At 46.2% G+C, this 15,519-nt stretch overlaps 1 protein-coding gene across 5 annotated transcripts in view; it reads left to right on the forward strand.

Moving 5' to 3' along the window:
* The first annotated feature begins 10,860 nt into the window (after positions 1–10,860).
* Positions 10,861–15,519, forward strand: part of SLC9A6 (solute carrier family 9 member A6) — a 55,038-nt gene continuing 50,379 nt past the window's right edge. For 2 of the 5 annotated variants that reach the window (XM_049704961.1, XM_049704957.1), the window contains exon 1: positions 13,486–13,833. In XM_049704961.1, the coding sequence (XP_049560918.1) occupies positions 13,506–13,833 (328 nt within the window). In that variant the 5' untranslated portion in view covers positions 13,486–13,505. The other 3 variants (XM_049704959.1, XM_049704958.1, XM_049704960.1) reach the window with 3 other exon arrangements.

The raw sequence follows: 15,519 nt of genomic DNA on the forward strand, positions 1-15,519 counted from the left end.
TTTCCACTGTATTCTCCTTTGGCCAGCTCACCTATTCATACCCACTGCTTTCAGCCATCGTCAATATTAGTGATTCCAAGTCGACATCTCTATCTCAAATGTCTTTCCTGCGCTCCAGACCTGCATTTCCAACTCCCTGCTGATCATTTATTTCTATCCTGTGGCCTTTAACACTTACTATGGCCAAAACAGAATTCACCCCTTTTTCCAAACTCCACCAACTCCTCCAGTGCCTCCTGACTGGTTGGCACAATGTTGTAAACTGCATATCACAAGGTAAATGCAAAGTGTGACCACCATCCTTTGCCCTTAGCCCTGTCAGAATTCGTTTTAGCTGCATCAATTTGCTCACTCTTACTGGCTACTAGACGCCTATCCTCTCCACCCTTTTAAATTTGCATTCTTTCCATTCCTGATCTCCCTCACCTGCTCTATTTTTATATCACCTTCTAACATACTCTATAATTTACCTATTTTTTATGTTTGTTGTGTTATTATTGTTTACCAGCTCTCTTCCTCCAGGAATGTAAGTTCCAAGAAGACAGAGATTTCTGTCTATACTTAGAACGTTGCCTGTCACATGATAGGCATTCAGTGTTTGCTGAATGAATGAATGAATTATGGGAAAGAAGTAGAGAGGGATGTATCCTCCTTTGAAAGAATCTCTATAGAGAGTCCGTCCATTATTTTTGAAGTGGATTCAAAAATCCCTTAGATTTTGGTAGCACTTTGATTGATGATAAGCATTTTCCGATATACTTGAGCTTCCTCAAAGCTGAAAACGTTGAGAAAATAAAGAAGGCATCCAAGAGTCATCAGATTTCCTCAACTTTACCTATATAGTTTTTGTCCTGGATCCCATTTTCCAAACCTTTAATTATAGTCATTATTTTTCTCTGGGCCCTCTCCAATTTCTTCGCCTCTAAGCCGAGAGTTGACACGGTACTTGATCAATGTCAAGTACAGTATATTGTATTCCTTACAAATGTAGCCCTATTTATAGACCTCACAATCAGGACGAACCAGGAAATAATCTCTCTGCACTTAACAGGAAAGTGCTTCCTTCTCCACCGCTGGGAGGTGACAAGGTTGAAAACATAGGTGATCCAAAAAAAATCTTAAAACTTTGTTTTGGCTTTGATAATAGTCAAATTGAAATTAGTTTTTTCAGGTACCCTATTAAATTACTTCTGTTAATTTATCTGAAGCAGAAAATGATTAGGAGGTTTCTTAAAGGAGCTGAGATCTGGTGACTTTCTTTTAAAAAGATGAGGTTATAGAAAAAAGAGAGAGCCAGTAAGGAATCTGGTATTTGTATAAGCCACCAATACATTATCCTAGTCTTCAGGGAAGTGACCCCTGTCCAGGCCTTGAATTTTGTTTTCTCCGTTACACTCTTAAAATGCATTCCCCACTCTCTTCTTTTGAATCTGTTACCCACATACTGAGTGCAAGCTACCTAGTTTTACATTTTCTAGAAATAAATGGTTAACTCATATTCATGAGGTAGGATTTTGTCTCATCTATAGATTCCACCCTGAAAGGAGGCCAAGATATTCATAGTCACAATTACTAAGGAATTTACTAAGTCACAGTTACTAAGTACCTTGGGTCCACTCATGCAGTGTTCTCTACGTTACAGTTAATCCCAAAGGTGCAAGTTACAGTTAATGGCAGCAGTGTTTTCACGAGCTCTTAGAACAAAAGTCAAACTTCATGAGAAAGAGCATTTAAATTCCTGGGTGACCCAAGAAGTGCCTTTAGTTTTCCCAAAGAAACAGCCGTCGTCCACATGCACAGTGGATAAATGATGTGGATGTTATTAAAGGTGGGGATAACCATCTCTAAAGCGTTTCCTATGGAGATGGAGATGTTGTTTATGAAGGCTCATCACTGTTTCCCCAGGATAGTTGGTTGAATAGAGAAAGCACTGCAATCCCAGAATTGTCTTCAAGTTAATTAACTTTGTTACATGCCACCCAACTGGAGGAGTAACTTCATACACCACATCCATGTACCCATTTCCCAAGCAGATTCTCCCTCTACCTAGCACGCTCTGTCCTTTCCTACTTAGTTCAAAAACCCACCTTCCCTAGAAATATATTCCTGACTATTATAGGTATCTATAGGAGCCATATATCTATTGTAGATGCTAAACCTTTCTTCAAGCTATTTATTACAACCCCCCTGGATCACAAATTCTAGAGGTTTACTACTATATAAACTAGTGTTTTTTATATATATATATATATATATATATATATATATATATATATTTTATTCTTCTGCTCAGTCTAAGAAATTCAAACAACAAAGCAATGTGTCTTCCTCTTAAAACATTAAGTGGTGTGTTGGTATTTTGAGTTTTGAATCTTAGTTAAAAGACTGGTTACTTGATTCATATCTTTAAGATTATTTTGCTGGAAGGTTTATACTACTGTGGTTAAGAACATATGCTCAAGAATCAGATTGGGTTTATTTTTTATTTTATTATTTATTTTTTTCTTCCAGTTTTATTGAGATATAACTGACATACAGCACTGTATAAGGTGTACAGCGTAATGATTTGGCTTCCATACGTCATGAAATGATGACCACAGTAAGTTTAGTGAACATCTATCATCTCATATAGACGCAAAATTAAAGAAATAGAAAAAAATTTTTTTCTTATGATGAGAACTCTTAGGATACTCTCAACAGCTTTCATATATAACACCTAGCAGTGTTAATTATATTTATCATGTTGTACATCACATCCCTAGTACGTATTTATCTTTTATAAGTGAAAGTTTGTACCTTTTGACCACCTTCATCCAATTCCCCCTCCCCCTAGCCCCCATCTCTGATAACCACAAATCTGATCTCTTTTTCTATGACCTTGTTTGTTTGTTTTGAAGTATAATTGACCTACAACACTATGTTAATTCCTGTTATACAACATAGTGATTTGGCATTTCTATAAATTTCAAAAGGATCACCATGGTAAGTCTAGTTATGATGTCACCATTCAAAGATTTTACATAGTTATTGACTAGATTCCCCACACTGTACATTTCATATACATGACTCATTTATTTTTGCAGCTGGAAGTTTGTACCTCTTAATCTATATATGTGATTATTTTAGGCTTCTGATCTCTTAAGTTCAAACACATTTTAACAACCCTGCATTTTTACTCCCCTCCCCCCATATTTACTGTTTTGATATCATATTTTACATCTTTTGGTTTTCTGTATCCCTTAACTAATTATTGCAAATATAGATAATTTTATAACTTTTGTCTTTCAACTTTCCTACTAGCTTTATACATGGTTGATTTACTACTTTAATGTGTTTTTGCCTTTACTAATGAGATTTTTCCTTTCATAATTTTCATGTTTCTAGTTGTGGCCTTTTCTTTTCCACCTCAAGAAGTTCCTTTAGCATTTGTTGTAAAGCTGGTTTAGTGGTGCTGAACACTTTTTTTTTTTTTAGAGGTTTGAGAGACGAAAATTATTTATTATTTATTTATTTATTTATTTATTTTTGGCTGCCTTGGGTCTTCATTGCTGCACGTGGGCTTTCTCTAGTTGCGGCGAGTGGGAGCTACTCTTCGTTGTAATGCACTGGCTTCTCATTGCGATGGCTTCTCTTGTTGTGGAGCACGGGCTCTAGGCGCGAGGGCTTCAGTAGTTGTGGCACGCAGGCTCAGTAGTTGTGGCTTGCGGGCTCTAGAGCGCAGGCTCAGTAGTTATGGCGCATGGGCTTAGTTGCTGCGCAGCATGTGGGATCTTCCCAGACCAGGGATTGAACCCGTGTCCCCTGCATTGGCAGGCGGATCCTTAACCACTGCACCACCAGGGAAGTTCGGTGCTGAACTTTTTTAGCTTTTGTTTGTGTGTAAAACTTTTGATCTCTCCATCAAATCTGAATGAAAGCCTTGCTGGGTAGAGTATTCTTGGTTGTAGGTTCTTCCCTTTCATCACTTTAAATATATCATTCCACTCCCTTCTGGCCTGTAGAGTTTCTGCTGAAAAGTGAGATGATAACCTTATGGGAGTTCCTTTGTACGTAACGTTGCTTTTCCCTTGTTGCTTCTAATAGTCTCCCTTTATGTACAATTTTTGCCATTTTAATTACAGTATATCTTGGTGTGGTCCTCTTTGGGTTCCTTTTTGGGATTCTCTGTGCTTTCTGGACTTGGGTGTCTGTTTCCTTTCCCAGGTCAGGGGAGTTATCAGCTATTATATCTTCAAATATGTTCTCAGTCCCTTTCGCTCTCTCTTCTCCTTCTGGGACCCCTTTAATGTGAATGTTAGTAGCTTGATGTTGTTCCAGAGGTCTCTTAAGCTGTTCTCATTGCTTTTTTTTAAGATTTTTTTTTTTTTGGCTGCGTTGGGTCTTAGTTGCGGCACGAGGGATCTTCGTTGAGGCATGCAGGATCTTTCGCTGAGGTGCGCGGGCTCTTTGTTGCGGCACACGGGCTTCTCTCTAGTTGTGGTGTGCAGGTTCCAGAGTGCGTGGGCTCTGGAGTTTGCGGCATGTGGGCTCTCTAGTTGAGGCCCACAAGCTCAGTAGTTGTGGCATGGGGGTTAGTTGCCCCGCAGCATGTGGGATCTTAGTTCCCTGACCAGGGATCGAACCCGTGACCCCTGCATTGTAAGGCAGATTCTTTACCACTGGACCACCAGGGAAGTCCCTGTCCTCATTGCTTTTTATTCTTTTTTATTTTATATGCTGAGCTTCAGTGATTTCCACTACTCTGTCTTCCAGCTCGCTGATCCGTTCCTCAGTATCATCTAATTTACTGTTGATTCCTTCTAGTGTATTTTTAATGTCAATTATTGTATTCTTCATCTCTGTTTAGGTCTTTATATTTTCTAACTCTGTTAAAAACTTCTAACTTCTCACTCTGTTCATCCAATCTTCTCGCAAATTCTTTGAATATATTTACAATCATTACCTTGAACTCTTTATTGGGTAGATGGCCTATCTCCACTTCACTTAGTTCTTCTGAGGTTTTATCTTGTTCCTTTGTTTGGAACATGTTTCTTTGTCACCTCATTTTACCTAATTTGCTGTATTTATTTTTATGTATCTGGTAAGTTGGTTACATTTCCTGACCTTGCATAAGTGGCCATTTGTAGGAGATATCCTATGCGTCCCAGCAGCACACTCCCCTCTGGTCACCAGAGCTATATGCTCTAGGGGTGCCCCCTATGTGAGATGTGTGGGTCCTTCTATTGTGGTTGGTAGTCTGGTAGGCACGGCTGGCCCCCAGTCTGATTGGTTGCCAGGTCCTGACTTGTGCAGAGGCTGCAGGCTACTGGTGGGTGTGGTCAGGTCACAAGGTTGCTGGCTTGAGAGCCCCAGTGGGTCCCAGGGCTAGTGCTGGCCCACTGGTGGGCAGAACCAGGTTCTGGGGTGGGTGGTTGGAGGGCCGAGGTTCCCAGATCTGCTGTTGGCCTGCTGGTGGGTGGGGCTGGCTCCTGACAAGGTTGGCTGTGGTGTCCAAGGTGTCCCAAAGCTGGCACTGGCCCGCTGATGAGTTGGGCCAAAACCCGGGGTGGCTAGCTGAGCAGTCCAAGGCGTCTCACAGCTTGTGTTGGCCTGCTGCTGGGAAGGGCTAGGGCCCAGAGGATCCCAGGGCTAGTGCCAGCTTGCTGGTTGGGCAGAGCCAATTCCTCGGATATCTGGCTGCAGGGCCTTGGAAGTCCCAAAGCTGGTGTCAGCCCACGGGTGGGTGGGACCAGATCCCAGGCCACTGGCTAAGGGGCCCAGAGTGTCCCAGAGCTGGTGTTGGCCTGCTGGTGTACAGGGCCAGGTCCTGAGGACTGTGTCAGCCTGGTGGGTGGGGCCAGGGCCCTGGGGAATCCCAGGATTGGTGCCCACCCACTGGTGGGTGAAGGTGATCCCAGGGCTACTGCCAGTCCACTGGTAGGTGCAGCCAGGTCCCAGGGTCTCTGGGTGCAGGGCCCTGGGCGTCCCAGGGATGGTGCCAGTGCACTGGTGTGCAAGGCCAGCTCCTGAGCCCTCTGGTGAACAGGGCTGGGTCCCGGGGCAGCTGTGGGCTCAGGGGTTCTTAAGGCAGCAGGCCTGCTGGTGAGTGGGTCTATATCTCCTCTCAGCCAGTTGCTTGGCCTGAGGTGTCCCAGTACTGGTGCCAACAAGCTGGTGAGCAGGGGCAGGGCCAGGTCCCTGCACTAATAAGCTAGAAGGAGAATTCCGAAATGGCACTTGATAGCACCAGTGTCCACGTGGTAGAACGAGCTCCCAAAAATGGCTGTCGCCAGTGTCTGTGTCCCCAGGGTGAGCTGCAGTTGCCTCCCGCCTCTCCGGGAGACTCTCCAAAATCAGCAGGCGGGTCTGACCCAGGCTCATTTCACATTACTGCTTCTGCCCTGGGTGCCGGAGTGTGTGAGATTTTGTGTGTGCCGTTTAAGAGTGGAGTCTCCGTTTCGCATAGCCCTCTGGCTCTGCCAAAAGTAAGCCTGCTGGCCTTCAAAGCCAAACATTCTGAGAGCTTCTCTTCCTGGTGCAGGACCCCCGGGCTGGGGAGCCTGATGTGGGGCTCAGACCCATTGCTCCTTGGGGAGAACCTCTGCAATTGTAATTATCCTTCTGTTTGTGGGTTGCCCACCCAGGAGTACAGGTCTTGAGTATACTGGGTCTCTGTTCCTCCTACCTGTCTCATGGGGGTTCCTTCTTTATATCTTTAGTTGTAGAAAATCTTTTCTGCTAGTCTTCTGGTCTTTCTCATCAATAGTTGCTCCACAAATAACTGTAATTTTGGTGTGCCCATGGGAGGAGTGAGCTCAGGGTCTTCCTACTCTGCCATCTTGGCCACTCCCCCTAGAATCAGATTGGGTTGAAATCCTGGCTTCTCCTTTACTACCTGTGGCAGATTGGACAAGTTACTTAACTTCACTGTGCCTCAGTTTCCTCATCTGTAAAGTGGGAATAATAATAGTACTTACCTGTTAAGATTGTTGTCAGAATCGAGTGAGATGATGCCTACAAGTTGTTTACAATAATCTCACACACAGGGAGCACTCAATAAATTTTAGCCATTGTTATTGTTGTTGATGCTCCTGTTGACTCTTCTAGCTATTTTTCCAGACTGAACAGGCTCTGTATCCCTTTAGTCTTTCCTAAAACATCAGTTGCTCCACCCCTCTGTTTTTTTTGTTTTTTTTTTTTTGCGGTACGCGGGCCTCTCCCTGTCGTGGCCTCTCCTGTTGGGGAGCACAGGCTCCGGACGCGCAGGCTCAGCGGCCATGGCTCACGGGCCCAGCCGCTCTGCGGCATGTGGGATCTTCCCGGACCGGGGCACGAAGCCGTGTCCCCTGCATCGGCAGGCGGACTCTCAACCACTGCGCCACCAGGGAAGCCCTGATTATTTTAATTGCTATTCTCTGGGCTGTTTCCAGATCCACTAATATTTCTCATGGGGTTTCATTAGTACATCTGCATAAAGTATCCTAGGTTACTTGTCTGAGGTTAATACGAGTATTCATTTCAAATAGCCTTGACACTGAAAATGACACCAAAAATCTTATTTGCTTTTTTAGCACATTGGGCTGGTATGTTCAGGAAATAAACTGAAAACTCCAGCATAATTATGTTGAGTTCTAACTGATATGTGTGACCTTCTATTCTTCCTTCTACTCTTTGAATATAGGCTTTCCCTATACTACTGTCCTAGTACTGGCTCTCTTTCTACTCCCTCTTCTTTGGAGAACACATGACTCCCACGCTTCAATATTGTGCACATAGCTCCAATTTCTGTCACTGGTCCTGACTTCACTCCTGAACTCCAGACCCCAGCTTTTAATCACCCATTTCGATACCTCCACTTGGATATCCCACCAGTCCCTTAAATCCAACCTGTCCAGAGCTGAGCTCTACCTTCTGACTCCCATTTTCATGCTATTAGTAGTCTTATGCTTTCCAGTTGTCCAGGTTCAAAACCTGGGAGTCATCTTTCAATCCTTCTTCCTCAAGCGCTCCCCATCCACTCACCAAATCAGCTGCTAAAACAGGTTATCCTACCACCCTCCATGTTGGCTTTCTCACCCAGCCTCCCGTTTCCATTCCTACTGCATCCCAAAAATTAAGGCCTCACTGCTTTTCAGCAAGACTACCTTTCCAACCTCTTAACTGGCCTCCCCCATCGCCCATCACTCTGCATTTCATTTATCCCCCTTTCTGTTGCCAAATTAATACTGGAGAGGTTTTGAGCAGGGAAATGAATGAGTTAAAATTATTTGCGGCATTAAGACCTTCCACAATACGGCCTCAACTTAGCTTTTTCAGCCTTTCCCTCAACATATGAATTAATTAATTCAATGTTTATCACGCACCTCCAAAGAACCAAGGACTGCAGCAAACGCTGGCCTAAACTTATGTACACTTTTCAATTATTAAGTCCTTCCTGAGCACTTACTATGTACCCAGTACAGTAAAGTCCTCCTTCTTTTATCCTTGAACTGAACCTAGGTACCTAGGGGAATTTAATGTCATCTACAAACATGGAGATTTCCTTGGTACTCAGTGAAATTGAAGAGACATTCACTGATGCTCAGATATGTTGTATTGAGTACCTGTTTTGGTTAGGCCTTCGGCTAGAGGCTGTCAGTAAAGAAATAAGTAACGCCTGGTTCCTGCCCTCAAGATACCCATGACCTGTGGCATCAGAAACATTTCAATCAAACATAATATTTCAGGAGGGCTAAGAGAGAGATTTGCCTGGGGAGGGGGCGGGGCTCTGGAAACCCATAAAAGGAGCCCCTAACTCAGCCTGAGGGTATCCTGGAAATCTTGGTGACCTTTAAACTGAGTTTTGTCAGATGAGAAGCTAGTTAGGTGAGGAATGCGTTGAAGGACTCTTCAAGCAGAGGAAGAACATGGCAAGGCACATAGACACATGAGAGCACATGAAGCTTTCAGGAAACTACAAGGAGTTCAGAAAGGCTGAAGCACAATATATTTGGGGGAGAAAGACAGGATATATGGTGAAGAAACAGTCTGGAGTCAGGATGTATGGAGCTCCATGTGCCAAGCTAAGGAGCCAGAACTGAAGGCCATGGGGTCAGTGGAGGGTTTGGAGCAGGGCTGTGATATATATAATCAGACTTGTGCTTCAGAAAGATCCCTCTGGTAAAAGTGTAGAGTAATGATTGGCAGAGGCCGAGGCAAAGGTCAGCAAACCTTTCCTGTAAAGGACCAGGCAGGAAATACTGGAGGCTTTGCAGGCTATACAGTCTCTCTCTCTCTTTTTTTTTTCCCTCATATTTTCTTTTTTTTTAACATCTTTATTGGAGTATAATTGCTTTACAATGGTGTGTTAGTTTTTGCTTTATAGTGAATCAGCTATACATATACATATATCCCCATATCTCCTCTCTCTTGCGTCTCCCTCCCACCCTCCCTATCCCGCCCCTCTAGGTGGTCACAAAGAACCGAGCTGATCTCCCTGTGCTATGTGGCTGCTTCCCACTAGCTATCTATTTTACATTTGGTAGTGTAGATATGTCCATGCCACTCACTCACTTCATCCCAGCTTACTCTTCCCCCTCCCCGTGTCCTCAAGTCCATTCTCTATGTCTGCATCTTTATTCCTGTCCTGCCCCTGGGTTCTTCAGAACCATTTTGTTTTAGATTCCATATATATGTGTTAGCATATGGTATTTGTTTTTCTCTTTCTGACTTACTTCACTCTGTATGACAGACTCTAGGTCCACCCACCTCACTACAAATAACTCAATTTCCTGTCTTTTTATGGCTGAGTAATATTCCATTGTATATATGTGCCACATCTTCTTTATCCATTCATCTGTGGATGGACACTTAGGTTACTTCCATGTCCTGGCTATTGTAAATAGAGCTGCAATGAACATTGTGGTCCATGACTCTTTTTGAATTATGGTTTTCTCAGGGTATATGCCCAGTAGTGGGATTGCTGGGTCGAATGGTAGCTCTATTTTTAGTTTTTTTTAAGGAACCTCCATAGTGCTCTCCATAGTGGCTGTATCAATTTACGTTCCCACCAACAGTGCAAGAGTGTTCCCTTTTCTCCACACCCTCTCCAGCATTTATTGTTTCTAGATTTTTTGATGATGGCCATTCTGACTGGTGTGAGATGATACCTCATTGTAGTTTTGATTTGCATTTCTCTAATGATTAGTGATGTTGAGCATCCTTTCATATGTTTGTTGGCAATCTGTATATCTTCTTTGGAGAAATGTCTATTTAGGTCTTCTGCCCATTTTTGGATTGGGTTTTATGTTTTCTTGATATTGAGCTGCATGAGCTGCTTGTAAATTTTGGAGATTAATACACAGTCTCCTTTGCAACCACTCACTCTGCCTTGTAGTCCCAAAGCTACCACAGACAATCAGTGAACAAATGGGCATAGCTGTGTCCAGTCAACTTTTACTGGTGGACACTGCGATATGAATCGCACGGGATTTTCACGTGTCAGAAAACAGTCTTCTTTCGATTTTACTTTTCAACCACTAAAAAATGTCAAAAGCATGCCATACCAAAACAGGCGGCAGTGCAGACGACTCTTTTGAGAAGCTCGGTCTGAACGGGAGGAGAGAAATGGGAGGAGAGAAATGGTGCGGTAAAAGAGGGGCGTGTGGACTGGAGGGGCGCGGGCGGGGTGCTGTTTCTTAAAAGAGACCTGAAGGCGGTTTTAGAGAACAGGAAGGGGGTGGAGAAGGAGCCGCTGAAGATGGTGGAGGGAGATGACAGTTGGAGTAGGTCCTAGAAGAGGCAGGAAGGAGGTGGCGGGATGCGGAGCGTAGACTGGGGCTTACGTTTCATAAGGGAGCAGGGAACAGCGCTAGCACTGAGGCTGGAGCGCAGGAGGAACGCGTGGGCACTGTTGGTATATTGAAGGGAGACCGCAGGCTGAGGACGGTGAGGACGGTGAGGACTGTTTTCCTGAGGATCTTGATTTTCCCAGTAAAAAAGGAGGCAAGTCTCGAACTCCGTGTGACTTACCTGTACGAGCATCGAAGGCGGGGCTGAGGTGTGTAGGTGCGGGGCGGTGGGGGGGAGGGGAGAGGAAGCTGTGAAGCATATACCCAAGTGCTTGGTGAAAGTGCAAGAGAGACCAGGAAGTCGTTAGAAGACCGGGAAAGGAGAGGGTGTTAGCGCTTCGAGGCAGGGTGGAGCAGTAAGGAGCCTGGAACAACAATCAATGGGGAGTGAGCGGAGTTCCCGCTCCTCCTTCAGGCCACCTGATACAGGGCGTGAGCGTGAGTGTGTGTGTGTGGGTGTGTAGGACAGTGGAGTGGTGAGGAAATAAGCAGCCTCCACTTGAAACAGCGGCAGAGCTTGTGATGTCCTGAGCAAGATTCAGGTACCGGGAAAAGGAGGAGATGGAGAGGGCATCGGTGCAGCAACTGAGAGGGCTGGGCAGTTTGTTCCTAGTGGAGGGTACTCCAGAAAGCACATGACAAGGCTTGGCAGGGGGCAGCAGTAGTGAGAGGAGAAACTGGAGGGCGAGAGGCACACAGGGCACTGTTGGGTTGAGAAAGAAGTACATTCTGAGGGGAGCCAAGGGCTCATGGAGTTGGCCTGCCTGATAAAATTTTCGGCCTCTCAAGATTCCTCCTGGAACTCTGCTCTAACGAGGTTGCTGGGGAAAGGGTGAGAGTGGGGATACTAAATCGCTGGAGCCAGTAAACAGAGGTAGAGTCTGGAGCTTGGAGACGTTTGTTAACTCCCGCCAGGCAAGCAATCTGTGACTTTCGTTTTGTTTTGGTTTTTTCTTGAGCTCCAAACACTAGGAGAATGAAAAATGCTTTTGTGCCGGGGCAAAACAGCCTTGGGTTGGGTGGTTAGGCCTGAAGAAGCGGGGATACTTCTTTGCTAGGTCTTCTGGTGTGACAGAGATAGGTCTGGGGCGGGGGGGCAGTGGGGAGACTGGGAAGGATCCTCACTTGGGTTTCTTGTCTCTACACAGCCCAGCCCTGTTCACACAGGGCAGTGAGGTTAGGCTGGAGGCAGGGTATAGGGGACGGGCAGCCATGAGGTTGGGAAGGGACAGGCAGACCCAGGTACTAAGAGGAGAGACTGGGCTCAGTCACTGGCACAGCTCCTGACCCAACAGGGATAGAATTCGGACTTAAGCACCATTCCAGCACTTTTTTTTTTTTTTTTTTAGCTCACCATCCTCACAGAACTTAATGAGCTGGTTAATGGGAGTGAATCCACACTGGGACAGCTGGGAGTTGCCTGGATGTTGTTTGCCTTAGCAAAGAGGTTATATGGCCGTAATGTGGCCAAAACGTTTGAGAGTCATGACTTCTAGGCAGAATGATAGGAATTGGATTGATAGCTAGTATCATCAATGGTATGAAAGAATTGAGAAAGACTATATATCGGTAGGGGTAAAATGAGCTCATTTAAAAACATTTTTAGTTTTGGAGATTGGTAGGAGCCTCAGCAGGATATGCTCAGCATCCAACAGGTAGAGGCCTGAAGGGAGGGTGGCAGGTCAGGACTTGGGATCTGGAGTTCATTCCTGCAGAGGTAGAAATGAAACATTCTAGAGAAAGTCTAGAGGGAACAAAAAGCCCACAAAGACTAATGAGTGATCTGAGGAGAATGGAGAAAATAGAAATCCGCTGTTCTCAAAGAGGTGAGGACTGTGAAAATTCTGGTGTGCAAGGTTGAGAGGCTGAGAACAGGGAAAATACCCTTTGAGGAAGAGAGATGAGATATGGTGTCAAAGGTGGCTTCTGAGCTGGGGAAATCTGCTTTAAGATAGAAGGGAAAAGGAGCAAGAGGGGAAGGAGAAACTGATCACAGCACAAAAGATTTCTTCCTGGGGAGGGAGGGGAGTGTTTGGAGCATGGGTGAATTTGAGCACAAACCGATTGAATCTTTGTGAGATTGAAGAGTTTATCTGCAAGAGATGACTCACACCAGGTAATTTACGTGTAGAGAAAACCGAGCATACACACACACATAATCCTTACCTTTGAGTCAATTATTTGTGAACTACTACAGTGCTGTTGTTTTTTTTCCCTACGAGGACAGAACAAGCAGAATCCGATTTAAATTACAGATGGAGATTTAGGCCCTTCCCAAGAGGACAACTTCTTATCCTGTTAAGAGACACTGGGGGACAATATTGAGATGGGTTATGAAAGATCGATTCCCCTGAGAGCTCTAAGAATAGGATCGAACTAGACAGAGCGCAATTTGCCACGCTTTGATTACGCTGAGCCCAGGTTTCTTTTCCAGAAGGCAGTGGGCTAGATTCGACGGTCTTTCATTGCCTGGCAGCGGAGCCTGAGCGGGGAGCTGGTGCAGTGGGGGACAGAAGGCCAAAGGCTTGGGGCCCAGCGCGCTGGGAGTGTCGCGTCCCCTTTAAGAGCGGCGGCGGCGGCGGCGGCGCGCGCTCCGACGGCTTCCCTGGGGCCCCGCCCCTTTCCCGTGAGGCCTCGGGGAGTGGTCCGACAGCCGGCGACTGCGGGTGAGGAGCGGGGCCGGGGGCGGGGGGAGTTATGTCTCGGCGCGGCTGGCTGCGGGCGCCCCTCCGCCGCGGCGTCGGCGGCGGTGGCCCCCGGGCCCGCCGGCTCACGCTGCCGCTCTGGTTGCTCCTCGCAGTGGGAGTCTTTCGCTGGGCCGGGGCTTCGGACGGCGCTGGCGGAGAAGCGAGAGCCATGGACGAGGAGATCGTGTCAGAGAAGCAGGCGGAGGAGAGCCACCGGCAGGACAGCGCCAATCTGCTCATCTTCATCCTGCTGCTCACGCTCACCATTCTCACGATCTGGCTCTTCAAGCACCGCCGGGCCCGCTTCCTGCACGAAACCGGCCTGGCTATGATTTATGGCAAGTGCCTCAAGCCCGTGTCCGCCCCTGGCGCTCCCCCCCTTCTCTGCTACCCGGCTGCCTCGCCTCCTCTCCTGGCCCTGCACGGCCTACGTTCGGCTCCCCTTCCAATTCCTTCCATTTTCCGTCTCGCCTTTCTCCCCCACCCCCGTTTCTCTCCCTCGCGCCCCTTTTTTCTGCTACGCCCCTCGTTTCTCTGCCTTACCCCGTTTCCTCCTCAGCGTCGCCCCCCGTTTTCTCCGCTTCGCGCCCCCCTTTCCTCTGCCGGTCCGCACCTTTTTTTCCTCCGACCCCACCCCCTTTTTCTTCCGCACCCGCCACCCCCTCCGCCTCTGCCTACCGAGCTCGGGACCTGGGACTGAGGATGGGAAGGGAGTGGGTGCGGTGTCTCAGATTAGGCTGAGGACTGGGGGAGGGGAAGCCAGCATAGCGATCCATTTCTCTGGGTGTCAGTTCGTTTAAGGTCCATTGAAGCTGCAGTAGTATCTCTGCTGCTCAGCATCTGACGTTCTTTTGGAGCCAGAGTCCACCTGTCCCCATCACCCAGATCTTGCTACGCCCTGTCCTTTGGAGGCTGAGAATGAAAAGCTGACTCCCGTGTACCCCAAGTAAAAACCTGAACAGGAAAGAAGCCGAAGAAGGCTTAGGGCATTTTTGATGACGTCCTGATGTATTGTACTATGCCTGTAATATCTGATATGGATACGTATGGTTGCCTCTTCTAATTCAGGCCGTGCCGCGGTGAGGACAAGAGGTAAAGATCTTCCAGCAGCATGTTGTACTGTAGGATGATCAGGACAGTTCGGCCAAACAGTAATTAGGAACACCACGCATATGCGGTATTATGGGTGACTTGCTGGTAGCATAAGATTATTGACAGATCGTTGAGTAAATGGCTTCAGTTCTTGTGTCTTAGTGTGCTTTCTTTGCGAGGTTTCTTATTTATCTTTATTTTTTGGTCATGAGGAGAGAAGGGCACATCAAACCATGGACTCGGAGGCATTTTGGCCTCATGAGAGGAAAAGATGCATATTGCTGACTGTCTTAATCTAAGATGACCGCGGAGGCATATATGGCTGGAGAGATGAGGGCAGACAAACAATCCTTTCTGTGCAGTACACGAGCGAAGATTATCTTCATTTGGAACAGGCTTAAACTGATGAGCTTGTTGAGCTTTGTGTCTCAGGCTTGCAGATAGGTGGGAGAAGCCTTGGCACAAAAGGACCTTTCTCCACACACGCCCCCCCCCGCGCCCCTTTCCAGTAAATACAGGCTTCTGGAACGTGCAGCTCAAGGGTAGCATAGCAAGGAAAGGTAGTTGTGTCCATCAGGAAAATGCAGGAACTCAGGCTTATTTTTCATTTGTAAGGTAATAAAATTCTAAGCCTGTGTGCAAAATACCTTTGCTCCCTAGGATTCTTAGTTTTTAGACATATTGGGTGGTTTTCATATTTCATGGGGTTTTTTTTGCATTCTATTTGCAGTGCTCCTTAAGCTAAATTAGCCAGATAAGCTATATATCTCTATATAATTTCTCTGTATACCTGTGTGTGATTTATTTACTATCCTCAACAAACCTTTGCTACTCAGCCTACTATGTTATGCACAGAAAATACAAAGAAGTATATGATCCCCACCTTCAAGGAACTTATCCTTCTTGGGTAGACAGGTCATATAAAGAAAATA

This window comes from Orcinus orca, chromosome X, assembly GCF_937001465.1.
Source record: "Orcinus orca chromosome X, mOrcOrc1.1, whole genome shotgun sequence".
NCBI classification, from domain to species: domain Eukaryota; kingdom Metazoa; phylum Chordata; class Mammalia; order Artiodactyla; family Delphinidae; genus Orcinus; species Orcinus orca.